Source organism: Oncorhynchus tshawytscha, linkage group LG22 (genome assembly GCF_018296145.1).
Source record: "Oncorhynchus tshawytscha isolate Ot180627B linkage group LG22, Otsh_v2.0, whole genome shotgun sequence".
Classification (NCBI taxonomy): Eukaryota; Metazoa; Chordata; class Actinopteri; order Salmoniformes; family Salmonidae; genus Oncorhynchus; species Oncorhynchus tshawytscha.
This window is the reverse complement of record NC_056450.1, coordinates 9,942,331-9,961,265: the sequence shown is the minus strand read 5'-3', so window position 1 is coordinate 9,961,265 and position 18,935 is coordinate 9,942,331. Positions and strand designations below refer to the sequence as shown.

The 18,935-nt window shown below is 42.1% G+C and overlaps 3 protein-coding genes across 9 annotated transcripts; 2 read left to right on the top strand and 1 right to left on the bottom strand.

The window, feature by feature from the left end:
* Nucleotides 1-186: 186 nt before the first annotated feature.
* Nucleotides 187-6,859, top strand: nfe2 (nuclear factor, erythroid 2). The gene is made up of 4 exons (XM_024383996.2): nucleotides 187-490; nucleotides 3,083-3,161; nucleotides 3,488-3,631; nucleotides 3,865-6,859. The coding sequence occupies exons 2-4, from the start codon at nucleotides 3,114-3,116 to the stop codon at nucleotides 5,182-5,184; spliced, it is 1,512 nt and encodes a 503-aa protein (XP_024239764.1). The 5' UTR covers nucleotides 187-490; nucleotides 3,083-3,113; the 3' UTR covers nucleotides 5,185-6,859.
* A 305-nt stretch (nucleotides 6,860-7,164) lies between these two features.
* LOC112221731 (heterogeneous nuclear ribonucleoprotein A1) lies at nucleotides 7,165-12,166 on the bottom strand. Of its 7 annotated transcripts, XR_002949052.2 has the most exons (11): nucleotides 12,026-12,166; nucleotides 11,421-11,537; nucleotides 10,870-11,227; nucleotides 10,677-10,772; nucleotides 10,379-10,465; nucleotides 10,211-10,300; nucleotides 9,639-9,830; nucleotides 9,117-9,305; nucleotides 8,880-8,970; nucleotides 7,362-7,434; nucleotides 7,165-7,274 (listed from the first exon to the last, which is right to left on the bottom strand). XR_002949052.2 is itself a non-coding variant. In XM_024383997.2 (10 exons), exons 1-9 carry the CDS (start codon nucleotides 12,035-12,037, stop codon nucleotides 8,891-8,893), a joined length of 1,221 nt encoding a protein of 406 aa, XP_024239765.1. In that variant the 5' UTR covers nucleotides 12,038-12,166; the 3' UTR covers nucleotides 8,330-8,628; nucleotides 8,880-8,890. The 7 variants fall into 7 exon arrangements, 6 of the variants coding, with proteins under 6 accessions (XP_024239765.1, XP_024239768.1, XP_024239766.1 ...); XM_024383997.2 differs by lacking the exons at nucleotides 7,165-7,274; nucleotides 7,362-7,434 and adding an exon at nucleotides 8,330-8,628; XM_024384000.2 differs by lacking the exons at nucleotides 7,165-7,274; nucleotides 7,362-7,434 and adding an exon at nucleotides 8,330-8,628 and having other exon boundaries at nucleotides 9,681-9,830.
* Nucleotides 12,167-12,306: 140 nt separating this feature from the next.
* cbx5 (chromobox homolog 5 (HP1 alpha homolog, Drosophila)) lies at nucleotides 12,307-18,713 on the top strand. Its single transcript, XM_024384003.2, has 6 exons — nucleotides 12,307-12,623; nucleotides 13,215-13,432; nucleotides 14,292-14,514; nucleotides 15,355-15,455; nucleotides 15,762-15,899; nucleotides 16,275-18,713. Exons 2-6 carry the CDS (start codon nucleotides 13,290-13,292, stop codon nucleotides 16,297-16,299), a joined length of 630 nt encoding a protein of 209 aa, XP_024239771.1. The 5' UTR covers nucleotides 12,307-12,623; nucleotides 13,215-13,289; the 3' UTR covers nucleotides 16,300-18,713.
* The last annotated feature ends 222 nt before the right edge of the window (nucleotides 18,714-18,935 follow it).

Sequence of the window (18,935 nt, the reverse complement as noted above, 5' to 3'; positions counted from 1 at the left end):
GTAAGGATTTGTGCATCGTGTTGTATCATTGAATGGTTAATTTGTCACAGAACGTAGTTAACATTTAAACACCTATTCATCATAGCTAAGCTATTTGCCTTGGTTTAAAAGGTGATTCAACGGGATGCTTGTTTGTCTGTCGGGCCCTTGGTTTGTGGTTTTCTGCTTTACAGGAAGGTTGCTTACATCGCAGGCAGAGACATCCCATTTATGCTGGGGGTTGTCTGTGAAGCAGAGCAGAGAGCTAGAGAGAGAGCGACAGAGAGACAGAGTGAGAGAGAGTGAAATCAAATGCACTCCCTATAATGGTTGGTTAAAAGCAGACATATTAACAGACGTCCTCACTAAACTGAATAGAAACGCTTTTTTGTTCTGTTTCTACTTTTTTTTATTTTTTTATTTTTTTTACCAGGATTATGTTTCTTACGTGTCAATCTGAATATTCTTTTCTCCTGAACACCTGTTGAAGACACAGAGACATGTTGCTCAGGTACAGTATGTTCTTTCACAACCGCCTTCTCTACAGATTTTTAGCAGTATATATTTTTTTTTCATTGCTAGATCAGGTTGATTCGCTGCCTCTTTCAGGTCTCTTTCCAGTGTAAAATATAATCCGTTTTTAATGAACTCATTGCTACTTTGTCACATTAATGTGCAAAACAGGTTCTAATAACTTAAGAAGCGGTTATTCAAAGAACAAATGTAACTTAATTGAAAACTTATAAATGGCCAAAAAACGGTCAAATGTATCTCATTCAAAATGAGTCATAAACGAATATTACCATCATATGCTCAAGCTGAAGGACAGGCATATTATAGAATTCGAATCAAACTGTCATCTTCAAGAGTAGAAAGCATTTAGGCCAGAGCACTTATTGTAGCCATTTACTTGGTGAAGTATTGACTCACAAGCCCTTTTTCCCTCTTCAGTAATTAATGTCAAATGTACCACACTGACCATTGCTAAGAAGGATTATCAACACAAATAGCATATTATATCCTTTAATCTTATCCACATTACTGTCTATGGGTTTTGCATACAAATATATTACATGTATTTTGCCCTTAGTTACGTGAGTAAGTTTTCCCTGCCAAATTGAATTGTATCTCTTCAGATAATGACACGCGACACAATTTGAAAGACAATTTAAAATATGAAAATGTAGTCTACTGGATGTCTGTTCCCCTACCAGTGTGCTAACAACTGATATTCTTGTTTATGCAACACCTGATGTAAGACATGTAAGAAGAGTTCTGGTTAGACAGGCCAAGCAACCTTGCCCCCTCCAGTACTAGAGGAAACAGCCTTAGGAAGCATCACCACAAACATAACAGTGGCTGTGGCAAGATATGGTGAGAGTTACAAGCCCATCCATGTTGGTTACTCTATGCATGGGGAACCTGTAGCTACAGATCATATAGTAGAGATACAATGACGGATGAACCTGTAGTTGGTGTGATGAGTTAGGCGAGTGGGTATTTTGTGGGATAAGGTCACATCTTTGCAACAGTGTTCAGGTGAGAGCCATCACCTGCCAGTTGTGAGAGATATGTGTAGAGCGGAGTGCAAAAGTGTGAGAGACCAAGTGATTCCTCATCAAATGTTCTTCTCTGAAGCAGCATATCCAGATTGCGTGAAAATACTTTGTGTTGCCGAGGAGATGGAAAGTAAACAAAAAAGAAAGATCCCCCTCAAGTAAATAAACAATTGGGGCCATGGAAGATGGAATGGTCATAATTGTGCTGTTGCAGAGAATTCCTGCTCTTCTCCTGAGTATTTGTTGAGATCCAAACAAAGCCAGCGAGGAATGAGAGCAAATGCTGGACGATGCATAACTTAGTTTTAGCATTGTTCAAAAGTTAGACCATGAAATCTCTTCATCCAAAGTATCTTAGTCAATACCTTGCGTTCTATAGTATAAGTACAATACATGGAACTAAATATACAATTAATGCACGGTACAATCTTTGCAACAGTGTTCAGGTGAGCGCCATCACCTGTTAGTTGTGTGAGATGTACATGTAGACTGGAGTTCAAGGAAGTGTGAGAGCCAAAGTGATACATCAACTGTTCTACTCCGAAGCAGCAATGTATCCTATGTTGTAAATGACATGCTCCATCACCGAGATGTTTAATCATGGGAAACTTGGCATATCCAGAGTGTGTGAAAATATTTTGTGTTGCCGAGGAGATGGAAAGTAAATAAAAAATAAAGATCACCTCAAGTAAATAAACAATTGTGGTCATGGAAGAGGGAATGGTCATAATTGTGCTGTTGCTTAGAATTCTTGCTCTTTTCCTGAGTATTTGTTGAGATCCAAACAAAGCCAGCGAGGAATGAGAACAAATGCTGGATGATACATAACTTAATTTTTGTATTGTTTAAAAGTTAGGCCATGAACTCTCTTCATCCGAAGTATCTTAGTCAATACCTTGCATTCTATAGTGCCAACTACAATACACATAACTCAATATGGAATTCATGCATGGTATAATGACTATAAAACCACGACAATGGTTCTGCTCTTCTCAATTGAGGACTTATTTATGTGCTGTCCCAAACGTAAGGTTAAACCCTTTATAAAGGTTATAAAGCCCTCTCTGACTTTCACTTTACTATAAGGAACATGACTGCGGTTAGGCCCCAGCCCCAGCCTCTGTTTGCTGCTGCTGTGGAGGGAACGCTGTGCTGTGCTGTCTCCCAGGAGATTGCCTTATCGGTGTCTGGCATAGCAGCACCACAGCTCAGCTCAGCTGATAGGATGGATTCAGCCCAACGGAACTCTGCTTTCGCATGTCCCAAAGAGTTCAACACCGAATAGCACCCGAACACTCATATAGTAGGTTACATATCACAGTGGGTATAGTTTTGGTATATACATCTTTCTGCAGGGAAAATAGTATAACAATAGTATAACATGACTTTCTATATTTTAAGATGACGTGTTTTTGCTTTGAGGAGACTTCGTCTAGATGAGTGTTTTCCTTGTTTGTTCGCAGCTACGTATTGAATCCGTAGATTTCAGCATATTCTAATGGCTGAATATCTGAGTAATATTTGTCAATGTATGTTTCTTCCAGGAGGGGGCGCTGCAACCACAGCCTGTCCTGAATGTGTGCAGCAGCCAACTATGTGCTCCCATTGAGGAGGCACAGTGAGGTGAGTCGGATACTCTTTTCAAAATATCATGCTGAACTCAACTGTGCTGGCTCGGATATTTCCTCTTTTGGAGGGCTGTGGAATCATGTAGTGTAATAGACCATAGACATACACTTTATTCATTAAAACAAGCAAAACTACATATGATTTGATGACAGGTTGTTACTGATTGCGTTTAATTATTCGAAGCAAGTACCAGGAAGTACCTGTTAATGCCACGTAAATTGGACAAAACAGGGCTGTAAAATAAAGCATTACCAACAAATTGCTATGAGCTACTATCAAAATCTAAGGTGATTTGCTATAAGTTTATTTTTATTCTCCAGGGCTTGGCGAATCCTGGCAGGCTGTGTGGGGGGGTATCGATGCCCACCCATGCCCCTGGAGCCCGGTCACATGGAGCCCCCCACCCACACGACGAAGAGATGGACTTGGCCTGGCAGGAACTGATGGCCATCACTGAGCTTCAGGTAGGAGGAAGAGTATTCAATAATTACATCACCATATAGCCTAGATCACACATATCCTGTGATATGTACTTTTGCGTGTTCACAAATACACACAGCTGTTTAAAACTCAATGACAAACTTGTAGAATTGTTTTATTTATCATCAATGCATATAGTAATGATAAACTGTAATGATGCATCGTTTTCCATAGACAAAGCATCCGCCAATGATCCTTACCTTGTTTTTCATTTCAGGAGTTTGAGGTCCCACATGACAGCCCAGATGAAAATATTCAGTACCATCCCATGGAGCTGCCCATCTCTCTGGGAGGTTATGGCATGGCTCAGTCTCACTCTCATACAGAGCCCCTCCCCTGTGGTGGTGCGACAAATCCTGATGCTGCTTATGAGGGATCCTACTCTAAAGTAATGCCAGCTTGCCAACATCAGGCCACCGGGGAAGCAGCAGCAGCAGAGGCACTGTACGGACATTCTGGAAACCATTCTGGAGCCCAGCTGAACCCCAGAGTTCTGAACCCTATACAGCCACCGCTGATGAGCCTTCTAGAGCATATGAGTCTCCCGAGCGTCGGTGGTGAGGGGCTTGTTGGAAACGACAATGCTGGCCCCTCTCAGGGCCCGGGGCGGTACGTGCTAGGGACAAGTCATGGGCAGAGCAAACACCCACCATGCACTGTGGATGATCTGGAATCTGACTCTGGCCTATCTCTGGGTTCCAGCCCACCACTAGCCTCACCAGATGATGCCATGACTGGTGTCCCTGCTTATTCAAGCACAGAGGTTGGTCTGAACTATAGTCATGGGGAGATGGAGAATATGGGTGAGCAAGGGAGGAGAGCTAGCCTCTTTTACTCTGTGGACTATCAGCAGCTTCCCAATAACCCCTACCACTACCCAGGGATGCACTCCTCTTACTTCCCTGTAACACAACCATCCCAAATGCAACCACAGCCTCACTTCCTGCCTCCCATGTCAATGAAACATCAACATGGTTTACCCAGTGCCTTGAACGACCGGCATCTTAACAGCTCTGCCACCAGAGAGAGCTCTCCCCAGGCGTTCTATGAAAAACCCAGAGGTAACCCTCTTCCTGTCCCTCTGAGCCGGGACGAACGCCGAGCCCTCGCCCTCAAGATCCCTTTCCCTCTAGAGAAGATCATCAACCTACCTGTGGACGACTTCAACGAGCTCCTGACAACACAGTACACCCTCACGGACTCCCAGCTCGCCCTCGTCAGGGACATCCGCCGGCGGGGGAAGAACAAGGTGGCAGCCCAGAACTGCAGGAAGAGGAAGCTGGAGAACATTGTTTACCTGGAGGGGGAGTTGGGTCAGCTGCAGGCCCAGAGGGAACATCTGGCCAGGGAGAGGTTGGAGTTCCAACGTAACCTGACTATTGTTAAACACCGCCTCACAGACTTGTATGCTGAAGTCTTTTCTCAGCTCCGGGATGAGGATGGACATCCCTACTCTATAGAGGACTACTCTCTACAGCAGACCCCTGATGGGAACGTATACCTGGTACCTCGTAGTGAAGTGTTGGATGGAGAATAATGTATGAAATCTATTGGACAGTTATTGTATACTGCCTCAGTTTATATACCAATATGAAATTGTTGCTAAATCTACAGTACAATAAGTGCCATTAAGGATATTTACATACAAAACCATGGAACAGTGTATGTAGAGATCAGATAAAATGTCAGCTAAAAGGGCACCATGTTAAACTAATCAAGCCTGCATTCAAAATGGATCAAATATACTGAACAAAAATATAAACGCTACAGTTCAATATAAGGAAGTCAGTCAATTGAATTAAATGCATTAGGCCCAAATCTATGGATTTCACATGACTGGGAATAGATATGCATCTGTTGGTAACAGCTACCTTCAATAAAAATAGGCCTCAGGATCTCGTCACGGTATTTCTGTGCATTCAAATTGCCATCGATAAAATGCAATTGTGTTCGTTGTCCGTAGCTTATGCTTGCCCATACCATAACCCCACCACGGGCATCAGCAAACCATACACGAGGTCGGTGGTTGTGAGGCCGGTTGCCAAATTCTCTAAACCATTGGGGAAGCGGCTTATGGTATAGAAATTAACATTTAAATTCTTTAGCAACGGCTATGGTAGACATTCCTGCAGTCAGCATGCCAATTGCACGCTCCCTCAAAACTTGAGACATCAATGGCATTGTGTTGTGCGACAAAACTGCACATTTTAGAGTGGCCTTTTATTGTCCCCAGCACAAGGTGCATCTGTGTAAAATTCTGCAGTGTATTAATCATGCCATTTAATCAGTTTCTTGATATGCCACACCTGTCAGGTGGATGAATTATCTTGGCAGAGGGAAAATTCTCACTAACAGAAACAAATTTGTGCACAACAATTGAGAGAAACAAGCTGTTTGTGTGTATGGGACATTTCTGGGATATTTTATTTCAGCTCAGGAAACATGGGACCAACACTTTGCGTTTATATTTTTGTTCAGCTACACAAAATAACTTAATGACAGTGAAAACATGTTTCAAGAAATGTTTGAAAATGCATTGAAAATTAAATCTAATTTGCATTAGTGTTCACACCCGAGTCAAAACGTGATATCCCCTTTGGCAGCAATTACAGCCGAGTCTTTCTGGGTAAGTCTAAGAGCTTTGCACACCTGGATTGTACAATATTTGCACATTATACTTTAAATTCTTCAAGCTCTGTCAAGTTGGTTATTGAGCATTGCGTGACAGCCATTTTCCCATCTTGCCAGATTTAATTCAAAACTATGCCACACTGCAACATTCAATGATGTCTTGGTATATCATTAGTGTATATTTGGCCCTGTGTTTTAAGTTGTCCTGCTAAAAGGTGAATGTGTTGCCTGGAAAGCAGACCACCAGGTTTTCCTTTAGGATTTCGCTGGTGTGTAGCTCTATTCAGTTTGTTTTCATCCTGAAAAATGACCTAGTCCTTGCCGATGACAAGCATACCCATAACATGCAGGCACCACCACGCTTGAAAATATGGTATTGTATTTCCCTCGAACATAACGCTTTGTATTCAGGGCAGTTAATTGCTTTGTCACATTACTTTCGTGCCTTACTGCAAATAGGATGCATGTTTTGGAAAATGTCTATACAGGCTTCCTTTTCACTGTCATTTAGGTTAGTATTGTGGTGTAACTTAACTGTTGACCCCTCAGTTCTATCACAGCCATTAAACTGTTAATCAGCATTGGCCTCATGGTGGAATCCGAGTGTTTTCCTTCCGCTCTGGCAACAGTTAGGAAGGCCGCATGTATCTTTGTAGTGACTTGGTGTATTGATACATCAAGAGTAATTAGTAACTTTCAAATGCTCTGGGATTTTTAATATATACCAATAGGTGCCCTTTGCGAAGCATTGGAAAACCTCCCTGGTCCTTGAGGTCAAATCGGTTGAAATTCCATTTGACTTACGGATTTACAAATAAAAATCAGTAGTTGTGTACCGTGTGAAAATTGTGTACCGTGTGGTAGTTGAACAGTATTTGAGTAAAAGTGGGTTTAAAAAATATTTTTTATTGATAAACAGGAAGTGGGTAAAAAGTTAAAATACTGCACAGCAGTCTTCGCAGTATAAAAATAGCCAATTGCATCTTTCCAGGCACCCTAAAAGAGAACAGACCATTGTTTAAAATCAGGACAGCCTCACATAATCTCTTAATATTTCCAAGTTATCAAAAGGTTGTCACTTACTATATGCAATGCAACAATGTTCCGCTTAAAAATCATGCTTTTGGATAGCTGTCCTTTCGATTCAGTCATTTTCCTAGAAAGCACCAGAGGAAAAGGAGACAAATGAATATCAGAAGATAAACCAATGAAAGGCGTTAGTGATATATTCCATGATTTGACTGCAAACGTCAGCATGCATTATGAGATTGGCACGCTGGTAAAGACAATGTTACGCAAAAGGTCCAGACCGTTCTATTAGATGGGGGCATTGGTTTCTAACAAAACACTGCACACCCAAATAAAATGAACACGGTCATTAATGCTATACTATGAATTTCTACAACAAAACTAGTGTTTGCTCATACCAACTACAGAACATGTTATTCAAACTGACAGTAGTTGGAAAAGTCTTCTTACCTACAGGCGGCATCTAAGTGCTTTGGTAGCTGCTGTCTGCTAGTCTCACATGCCTTCTTGCTACTCACTCTCCTGCTCCTTCCTGCCAGGCGATGGGTTTGTTTGCTACGTCTCTCCCTCAGCTCAGCTGGCTTCCATGGCTGGCTAGCCTCAAGACTGCATCATGTAAGCTAGCCTTCTGCTGGCAGCTGTACTGTCTGACAGGCGGGTCTGATCTAGCCATCCAACTCACGTCTCTGGAGCAGTTCTCAAAGAGATGGTCTCTGTGTGGACCGAGTATTTGTACTACCATAGCGTCACCCATTGGAGTTCATCAAGGACTTCAACGCTATTGTAACACTACGTTGTCACAAACCTTCCATTGATGTGCTGGGTTAGGAGATTGTCTACATTCTGTAGTATGTGCATTGGAACAGACTAAGAATGTCTTGTGTAAAAAGGAATAAAGCATATTGGACTAGGCAAGTCTCCATTGACAGGTGGTGCTTATCTTCTAAAAGAATGGCCATTGACAGCATCCATCATTCAAGTGTGGATTTGTACAGGAAAATGAGAGGCTAACAAGACTGAACGACAGTTTAAAAAAACTGAAAGGTGGTTTATTTCAACTTGATTGTTGCAGTTACACAAATAAAAACCATAGATGCAAAATCTACATAAAACCTCATCGGAATGCTTGCTTTCCAGAAACATAAGAAACCTGTTTGACAGTACAGAAAAATGTATGAAGCCCCTCCATGATTTCTCTATTGTACACATCTCTTCTTGTAGCAGCTGTAACCTGCCACAACTGTTTGGCTGAGCAGATCTAGGGTGTAAACCTGCAGCTGCCCTGTCATTTGTCTCGCTCTCCTCTCCTAAGTACTGAGTCCTGTTGAACAATACGGAACAACGTTAAGTTAAACTGTGCACTGACTGTTGGATTAACCAGAACCTACTACATGAGATCCAGCATTAGTAACACTTGGATCAAACTACTAGGATTGTATGTATCAAAGGGTACAAGAATGGAGCTAGTTTCTGAACACTACATTTTAAAGACAAATCCTGAAAATATGCTCGTCTCATCTACACACTTCGGTTATGGTTTCAAACTGTCACGTAAAAAAAAAGAAAGCATACCTTGTGAACATTTAGAATCGTCGTCCACCGGAACCCCCGCCATATCCACCGCCGCCACCACCACCACCTCCAGAGTTACCTCCATATCCACCTGAAATGAAAAAGAAACAAAAAAGTCAAAGGTTGAAGAAAACCAGGAAGCACACTTTGTGCTTCAAGTCACCTGAAGGCGTGCCAAACCAACGTGAGTTAACAGCTCAACCGGTGCCTGGTCTAAAGCTAGCCCGTGCCACCTACCTCCATATGGGCCGCTACTCCTGCCGCCTCCACCGCCGCTTCCACCACTGCTGCCACCACCGCTACCCCCACCACCTCCACCTCCAAAGTTGTTACCCTTCATTGGGCCGTAGTTGGAAGCCTGGTTGTTGTAGTTGCCAAAGTCATTGTAGTTGTTGCCGCCGCCACCACCACCGCCGCCAAAGTTCCCTGCAACACAATTTGAACAGCCACATTACTTAACGAAATGGGTTCTGTACATTTTACACCGGTCCACAGATATTTAGAATGGTTTAAAACAGCTGCGATAACAGTATTTTGTACGTCACTTTCACGTAGTCAGCCATGACATAGTTCTCATACTACTTCCCATTTAGCAGGCTATTTGAGTTTACAATATGATTTTGTAGCACGTGAAATCTCAGGTGTAGTATGGTAATTTGTTGCCTAATCTTTGTAAACAGTATATAGTAGATGAATACTTTTCACCAAACAGAATGTAGTGTGAGAATTAAGTCACAGCCTATGATGCCATCCACTTACCACCAACTGGGGCTGCTTCTTGTGGGGAAGCCATGGACTTACCGCCGCCAAAGTTTCCACCATTGCCATTGTTGTAGTCGTTATAGCCATTTCCACCACCGTAGCCGCCACCCTGTCCACCACCATAACCTTGCCCTCCACCGTAGCCGCGGTTACCGCCGCCATAACCACCAGGGCCACCACCATAACCACCTATAAAAAAGGTACATTTGAAGCTAAATACACAGCCATCCAAAAAAAGGTCATATCCGTGTGGCTTCTCATATTTTTTTTTTTAACTAGGCAAGTCAGTTAAGAACAAATTCTTATTTTCAATAACAGCCTAGGAACAGTGTGTTAACTGCCTGTTCAGGGGCAGAACGGCAGATTTGTACCTTGTCAGCTCAGGGGTTTGAACTTACAACCTTGCGGTTACTAGTCCAACACTAACCACTAGGCTACCCTGCCACCCCTATAAATAATGCATGTTGTGTTAAGTTCTTCCTACTGTAATGACATTTATTTGTATTGCAGCTAAAATTGCCGCTGATGAGAAAAGCTATTGAATGGCTATTCTAGAATCCAAATCTTACCGTCACCTCCCCCATAACCATTGTTGTAACCGCCATCTCCTCCTCCGTATCCACCCCCTCTGCCTCCTGAAACAGACGAGTCAGCGTCACCTAAAGTATATTGAAACAATCACAAGGGGTTAAGCATACAGGTTCAAGCGGAGAGAGTGGTGCAGGACCACAACATACCACGGCCATCGAAGTATCCACCATCACGGTCAAAGTCATTACCTCCATATCCTCCACCTCTGCCATAGTTGCCACCACCTCCGCGGCCTGGAAAAGAAAACGCAAACTATTAGTACCAACGCAACATAAAAGAAGCAACCCATGATTTAACTATGAATCAATCTTGGCAATTATAAAAAGTGACCGATCAGTACTCAAATAAAAATGTATGATAATGTGTTACACATGGATACTGCTTATAGCAAGGATGTGGAAGCAGGAAATACTCCTGTCCCGTTCCGTGTGCAAATGTACTTACCACCCCTCATACCCACTCCTGTTGTCTGCATCTCCTGTCTGGACAACGCTTTCCTCACTTCGCAATTGTGACCGTTCAAAGTGTGGTATTTCTGGACTGAAAATACAATGGTGGTGTTAAAATACAGCAGATAACTCATTAAAGTCAGCCCTTTTCATCAATACATAGAGATTGTGTTCAGACAACTACTTACTGACAATCCTGTCCACTGCATCATGGTCATCAAACGTGACAAAGGCGAAGCCCCTCTTCTTGCCACTGGTGCGGTCGGTCATAATGTCTATTACTTCAATCTTGCCAAATTGCTCAAAGTAGTCTCGTAGGTGGGAGTCTTCAGTGTCTTCCTTGATACCTCCAACAAATATCTTTTTCACTGTGACATGAGCGCCTGGACGGCTAGAGTCCTCTCTGGAAACAGCCCTCTTGGGCTCTACCAGCCTACCATCAACCTTATGGGGGCGTGCTTCCATGGCAGCATCGACCTCGTTCACACCAGAGTAGGTGACAAACCCAAAACCTCTAGAGCGTTTGTTGGCTGGATCTCTCATGACCTGTTGATGTGATTTAGTTTAGGGGAAAAAACATGATTAAAAAAATAAATTTTAAGACAGATTCACCGACATTTAGGATTACTAATCAAACATTAACAATGAAATTAAACCCGTGTGCCGCTGTAGTCAACTCGGGTACAGTTCCCCCTGCAGCTGATAATATTGCTTGCTATATTCTTTACATTATACTCACCACACAATCTGTAAGAGACCCCCATTGTTCGAAGTGTTCTCGCAAACTCTCATCCGTGGTTTCGAAGCTCAGACCTCCGATGAACAGTTTGCGGAGCTGCTCGGGTTCACGTGGGGCCTGGACAAAAAAAATGACAATGTATTTAGAACAAAAGACGCAGATCAGCAAGCGAGCGCTACACTCTAGCGAACTCGACATGTTCATGACCAACAGTTCGTCAATATTCCCGCAGATGAGTTTCTCAAAAACACACACGTTGGGGGGTTCAAACAATTATATCAGATGGCGTCAACATGGCGAGGCATTTGGCAAATGTGAACCAAAACTATGAAATGTGCGATGGGTGAAACATGGATTAAATGATCGGACTAATATTAAACGCAATGGGGAAAAAAACGGTACGTCCTTTCTTGCAAAATGGCTGAGCAAAACGCACGAACAATAAGGCCATGAGGCCTTTAAGATGGCGGCGTCCCCACATGAGCTATGGCTGTATTAATAGATACGCGCGAGTGGAAAACTCTTTTGGTTAAATTGGTCAACGTACACGTTAAATTACACGCACATAACAAAATTGTATGTAGATATTCGTTAGAGAAACTTACCTCCTTCGACATTGTGGATGGTAGCTTATGATTCCTTTGCCTTATTCGAAGAAAGACGATCTGCGACAGAATGCAACGATCCTGCAAATGAAACAAAGAGTACAATAAATAGGGAGGATTACGCCTCTTGGATTCAGCGATTGGTTATCTATTGCCGCTGCATTCGATTTCTCACTTCCGCTGCAACTCCGATTGGGTATTTTACAGTCAATTATCAGCAATGTCCAATAACAAAACGATACCAGCCGGTGGTGGGTGTGGGCTTTACGTTTTATCAAAACGTTATGTAGACGTCACTTCAATTCCATTCCATTCCCAGGCTAGTCTGTGTAAATTTAAGCAAATAGGCTATTTGATAGAAGTAATACCAAAAATACGTCCGCATATTTCCTAAGTGAACATAGCTACAACATTTACTGATTAACTCCTAGTTATCTGGCTTGACGGTTTCGTGATCGTGCACGGTCTGCCATTGTGCATTTTGGCGCTCGCTTTCTCGCACGGCGAGGCAAACAAGCAAGTCGTTTGGGGAGGGGAAACGAAAAGCCCAGCAACAGCGTCAAGAAAACGAACCAGTAAACCGCTAAAGCTAGCACGGGTAAGTAAATGCATATAGCAATTTCTTAGCTACTTAACTAATATTCGCTAGTGTTACAAACCCCCCTTCCCCCATTTCAATCAATCCGTCTCAAGCAAAAAGTATTGAGGATAACGCTTGATAAATTGTTAACGTTAGCCGGTGGCGAACAGCTAGCTAGCTCATTCTCATGCTAGCCAGGCGGGGGTTGGGACAAACACAAGTCTACACGCGCTTAGGGCTATTTAGCTAGATTGCAATGCCTCTATGTAATGTAAATGTTACATTATCGTTGGCAAACTGGAACGTATTAAAACGACAATTGGATAACTAGGTAATGCACCCTTATTTATTTTAGGGAACAGGCCATGTGTTGTATCAAGGAAGCAAAGCATCTGCTTGCCAGCTAGCCGTGTTGGCTAATTTAGCAAACGTTAACCTACTAACGTTAGCGTGGTTTTTAGTTTGATTCCCTTTAAACGGACAATCAGCTGTATCATGGTTTTATACTAGTTAGGTTTAGTTATCTGCTGTAGCTAGCTAGTAGCAATGAACAGCTGACCAATGTATTACATTGCACGCATTTCTTAACTTTGTTTCTACGTTTTCTAGGTTTTATTTCAAACTTTCCATTTCCAAGTTGGGACGTGCCCCTTGTTCACTCATTTGAGGTACCGCTACCAAATCATGGGAAAGAAGACTCGTGAAAATGATGATGATGCCTCGGGCTCATCTTCAGAAGAGGAAGAATTTATTGTGGAGAAGGTTCTGGACAGAAGGACGGTGAAGGGCCGAGTTGAATTCTTCCTTAAGTGGAAAGGTTATTCAGAGTAAGTCCATCTGGGTGGTTCTTCACGAAACTAGAACAAAACGAGATTTTCACGAAGTGTAAATCCATGGCAGGGACCTTTAGAGAAAGTATTGTTGACATATATTTGAGAAATAATTAATTGAGAACGGCTTTGCTTTATCTTGGCCAGGTTGCAGTTGTAAATGAGAACTTGTTCTCAACTTTCCTACCTGTTTTTTTAAAAGTTCAAGTATTTGTAAAAATGTTGGACATCAGTAGGTGCTACAAAGCAGTTGTTGTCATATAAAGCTTTACTGCTTGCTCTGTAATGTGTGTAGTATTTTGATTTGGCTCGCTTTTCAATATGGTTGAACATAAAATAACTTGGCGTGTGTACGATTTCACACATGTACAAGCAGGACTGTACACAAGGAGCACGTGTGCGCCAAACTAGAAACGCGCACAAAGAAAAACATTTGAAGCAATAAAGCCAAAATCCATAATTTCAGGTCACAAAGCAAAATATTTAGGTGCATATGTGAGTAAAATGGTCACGCTGCAGAGCCCTGAAAAGTGTTTAACTACGCATGTGTGGGTGGGAAATGTGTTTTTTTTCTTTTTGCATATCCAACTCCCCCTGAGACACCCTCGGAAGTTATGGGCCGTAACTTTAAAACTATCAGAGATCCCACCCTGGAATGTTTTGGTTACCTCCATGCTCTGCACAATGCTTTAACTCGTGCACACCGAGGGTTGGGTGTAACGAAATGAATTGGAGACCATGTGAAACGGCCAGTGCAGGTGTTTTTCTGACTCTAAATGGGGTTTAGGTGATGGGAATGGTTTCACCAATCGAATATATTTTGTTCTTGCTATAACCATGCATTTATTGTTTGCAGAAAACACAACACATGGGAGCCAGAGAAGAATCTCGGCTGCCCCGAGCTCATTGCTGAGTTTATGAAGACTTACAAGAAGCCTAGCGGCGGTGCCACCCCCAGCAGCGGAGGAGCCAAGTCCAGTGCGGGATCATCAGGCCGTAGCAAGGAAGGCAGCAGCAAGAGGAGAAACTCTGACGATGATGAGGAGGGGAGCAGCAATAAGCCCAAACGGAAAAAAGAGGTGCGTAACCTACCTCGTGAATTGGTGTGGACAGTCTCCCCCCGCCAAAAAAACCCAGCAAGAATGAGTTGTTTGTAATCCAATAGAAATGTATTTGTCACGTGTGCCGACTACAACAACTTTACTGTGAAATGCATACTTACAAGACTTTTCCCAACAATGTGGAGTTAGAAATTAAGACATTTGAGAATGGGAAACGGTAACACACTATAACAATAATGAGATTATATACGAGGAGTACCGGTACGAGGTAGTTGCGGCAATATGTAGGTGGGGTAAAAGAGGCAAACAGGATAATAAACAGTAGAAGCAGCTTGTGTGAAAGTGCAAAAATAAGGGGGGTCACAGACAAATCAGGGGGGGATAGACCAGGCTTGGTTCTTAACACTAGATAAGAGCTATGTGAATTGCCTGCCACATGCAAATCTACAAAACATATCATCACTTTATGAAAGGGGGTGACTTTATTGAGATTCATTACCTCTCCAGCTTTTGCAGCTCACTGATAGGCCATTCAACACTTCTTCTTTTTTTCTTTTCTTTTTAATGACCTCTTAAGTGTCCAACCAAGTGCTGCAGCATTGTTATTGTTGGCTAGAACAAAAGCTTGATCTTCCTGGAGAACTACTATTTGCATATTTATAACCGACTGAAGACGCCTCATTTCAAACTGAAATAGTTGAGCTTTTGGGTGTTGCTTACTGTCACTAGAATGACAAAGGCTTTGTGAAATACAACTGTTGTCTGTGCTTGTTTCCTGCGGCGGTGCCTAAATTTCACTTCTAATGTACAACATAGAGCTGATCAGCGGTATAATTGGTCATTTCTCCTGTCTTCCAGGATGACGTCCTGATTGCGAGAGGCTTTGAGAGAGGTCTGGAGCCAGAGAAGATTATTGGAGCCACAGACTCCTGTGGAGACCTCATGTTCCTCATGAAGTGGTGAGCGTTGAGTACTTAGACATATGTCGTCCACTAGATTACGCCACTAAGAATGTCTTCAAACATGTGGCCGGAAACTGATTAACTGAAGTGGCTGCTCACTTAAAGTTGGTTTTTGTTAACTGTTCCTCTTCAAGACAGTGGGTCTAAGAGCTTTCTAGTTTTCCTGATCCCGTCTTGTGACATCGTGAATTGTCGTTATTTCCTAAGCAGCCTACTGGGGAGTCTTACCTTTACATCAGCATGGTAATAGGCCTGGAAATAAATCATGTTTATTTATTTATTGTTTATTTCCTCTCGCTACAGGAAGGACTCTGATGAGGCAGATCTGGTGCTGGCCAAGGAGGCCAATCACAAGTGCCCGCAGATCGTCATAGCTTTCTACGAAGAGCGCCTCACCTGGCATGAAGACGGGGATAAGAAGGAGAAGGGCGCTGTGAGCATGTAAGCAGGAAGGGTCGTCATAGGAATGGTCACTGACCCCCCTGCAGGTATGACCTGGAGACACTCATCTAGCCAGTACCTAATCGCACCCTATATTCCTCTCCTTGGCCTTAACACTTTTTTTATGATAGCCTTTTTCTTTTCTCTTTTATGGCTTGGGTAGGTGTAAGTAGTGTAGTGGTATATTTTCCACCACATTGCTTCTACCTTTACAGCTCTGACAACAGTGAAGAGTTAAGGCAACATGGAGGATTTGAGTGCGATTTGGGACTGAAAGACACCCCCCCCCTTTGCTAATGACCATAACAAAAACCACACAAACCAACGATGGATGACACTGCCCACTTCTTCATGATACCTCCCTCTGTGCCCCAGTGTACAGGTTAATGTCCCTGAATAACAAAGAGCCCAATCTAGCCATTTTACACACAAACTGAGAAGGATGAGGGAAGACTGCGGGTTTTGGAGGTGGTGAAACAGGCTGGCTGCGCTCGCTACTGGGGACGGCTTGTCTTTCCTCTTGCTTTATTCCCTTTCTGTATTTTTGTGTAAGTACGATTCTTGATTCTGTGGTACCCTGTCTAGGTACTGGCAGCCATCTTAAGGTGACTTGAAGGTAGTCGTCTTAACTAATAGGTAACGTTAAAATGGCCACGTCTATCAAAGCATGGTCCAGTGCCCTGTATGAAATTCCCGCCTACTTTCTGAATCATGTACTTGCAGTTTTTGAATGCGATTCAAGAGTAAATCATGAAAACGTTTTTTTAAGTTATATTTTTATTTAACCTTTATTTAACTAGGCAAGTCAGTTACGAACAAATACTTATTTACAATGACAGCCTGCCCCGGCCAAACCCTAACACGGACGACGTTGGGCCAATTGTGCGCCGCCATCCTACGCATATATTTGTTTACGTGGATTCATTTACTTCTACCTTCATGAAAGCCATCAGTTCGGAGTAAATGAATCTATTAATATGATTTTACATTTTTCTTTAAGCCCTTTTTCATGAATTGGATGTACTCTGGAATCCCATTCAAAAACGGCATGGGACATGATCCATAGCGGAAGTAGGGGGGACTTTCATAGAGCATTCACGAATCGAGCGTCTCAGAGTAGGAGAGCTGATCCACCTGTCCGTATATTCTTATTCATTGTTATCTAAAAGGTAAAAAAATAAAATAAACTGATCCTAGATCGGGCACTCTGGTGGAAACTTTGAGTACGAGCCCTCGACATGTTTGCCCTGGGAAGATGACCGTCTTCCAAGTCTTATCAAACCTCGACAATGACAGTAGTTATGCCGTAGATAAAATAGTTTTATCGTACTGCGATCACCTTGGTAGAAAATCTCCCCTGCTTATTTTTTTTGTTCAGTAGTTTTAGTCCACCTTTTGATGTTTTAAGGTCAATATTGTCCCCTCCTAAGTACTCCATGTCTTGTTTTTATTTTTCACTAGTACTGTGGCTGAAGTTTTGAATGACCTACATTTTAATATTTGAACTCTTTTGTCCATCGGCTTCTGTTATGTAGCTGTTCTGTAGGTCAAGTAATCATGTAGCTCTGATTCCATTGCTAAGATCATGGACATATTTAGTCAGAGTAGCTGCTTTTTCCTAACTTGGAATTGGATTCTTTCGATTACCCTTTTTTTTTAAATACATTTTTAAAAATCAGACAATTTTATCACCACAACAAGCACAATGAAGCAAATATTACAGATGCACAGACGGGCCACTTCAAAAGTTGTACCCAATGTTTCAAGCCATCTTTATTTGCAAATGTGAATGATATTATCACAGCCGTGCTGAATTGGAACCCGGCCCTTAGATCAGAAGTCAGTTGACAATCAGCATGCCACATGCTCTGCATTAGAAAGTGACACCATATGAGCATACTGATTGATTTGATCAAGGTATGCCACCCTGGGGCTAAATGGCTCGGGCCGACGTGTCCTGCCCAGTCCCCTGCATGAGAGAATGGGATAAGGCAGATCGGGGCTTACCTCCAGACAGTGTTCCTTCTTGGGAATGCTTATCAATCTATTTGAACATTTTTAAAATCCCCCATCAATGATTTTTGATTTATTTTGAGTATTAAGTGGTTAAATCCACACCACCTACAGAGTATTTGTTCCACTTGTAGAAAGATCATTTGTCCTGACCTGAATTTCTAGTTTTATCATCCCTGTTAATGCTAAATACTGAATGTTTTGGGACAATGTTATCCACATCATTGACTTCATATTACAGGTTTGTTTTAACTACCTATTCTGTCCATTTTGGCTTTCCACCCCTTGTGTTGAATGTAGTAATGAGAGCATTGAGTTTGTGTTCAATGATATATCCAAATGTGTGTTAAAAGAGCAAGGATGTTTAGTCACAGAATAGAGGCAAAGTATTCCAGTATATTTGTAGCCTATACCATTGAGTTGATGATGGACAGAGTGCTATTGCTATGTATTGTGATCAAATATTCTCATATTCAATTTGTGATGTTTTCCCACTCAAAAAAAAAAAATTTAAGGAGCAACTGAGTCCTGAGTTGTCTTGTCACTGTAGTAATAGAAACAAGTGAAAGATTACTTGGATATCCTTCTCTCTTCAGAACCATCTCTATTTAGGACAAATGTAACGGTTGTCTGTTTTTTATTTATATTTACTCAAAAGATTTTCATTTGTAGTCCATTTTTGACCATTTTTCTTTTTTTCAAAGTGTTCCACGTTTTGGTGTATCTCACCAATTTTTTTTTTTTAAATGCTCTGAAATTTGGGTTTTATATGTATTGTAGTAAACTGTTTTCAACATTCAACGGACTGGTGATGTTTCTGCTAGACTGCTGTGCACTAGTCATATTTAACCACCAGATGGAGCCATTTGCCATGTCAAAGGAAATCCTGAAATGGACCTAATTTGAGTATTTATTGTTCATAAACTAATCTCATTTCCCCACATTACAGAGAATATGCATTTATATCTATCGAGCGAATCAATGATTGATATACTAATAGTTGATTTATACATCGCCTAGACT

Coding starts and splice junctions, on each gene's coding strand:
- cbx5 (XM_024384003.2), top strand. CDS start 13,290: ATGGGAAAGAAGACTCGTGAAAATGATGATGATGCCTCGGGCTCATCT. Junction 13,433..14,291: donor AAGTGGAAAGGTTATTCAGA/GTAAGTCCATCT, acceptor TATTGTTTGCAG/AAAACACAACACATGGGAGC. Junction 15,900..16,274: donor GAGAAGGGCGCTGTGAGCAT/GTAAGCAGGAAG, acceptor TCTGTGCCCCAG/TGTACAGGTTAATGTCCCTG.
- nfe2 (XM_024383996.2), top strand. CDS start 3,114: ATGTGTGCAGCAGCCAACTATGTGCTCCCATTGAGGAGGCACAGTGAG. Junction 3,162..3,487: donor CATTGAGGAGGCACAGTGAG/GTGAGTCGGATA, acceptor TTTATTCTCCAG/GGCTTGGCGAATCCTGGCAG. Junction 3,632..3,864: donor TGGCCATCACTGAGCTTCAG/GTAGGAGGAAGA, acceptor TTTTCATTTCAG/GAGTTTGAGGTCCCACATGA.
- LOC112221731 (XM_024383997.2), bottom strand. Junction 10,773..10,869: donor TGCAGTGGACAGGATTGTCA/GTAAGTAGTTGT, acceptor TTGTATTTTCAG/TCCAGAAATACCACACTTTG. Junction 10,466..10,676: donor AGGAGTGGGTATGAGGGGTG/GTAAGTACATTT, acceptor TTTCTTTTCCAG/GCCGCGGAGGTGGTGGCAAC.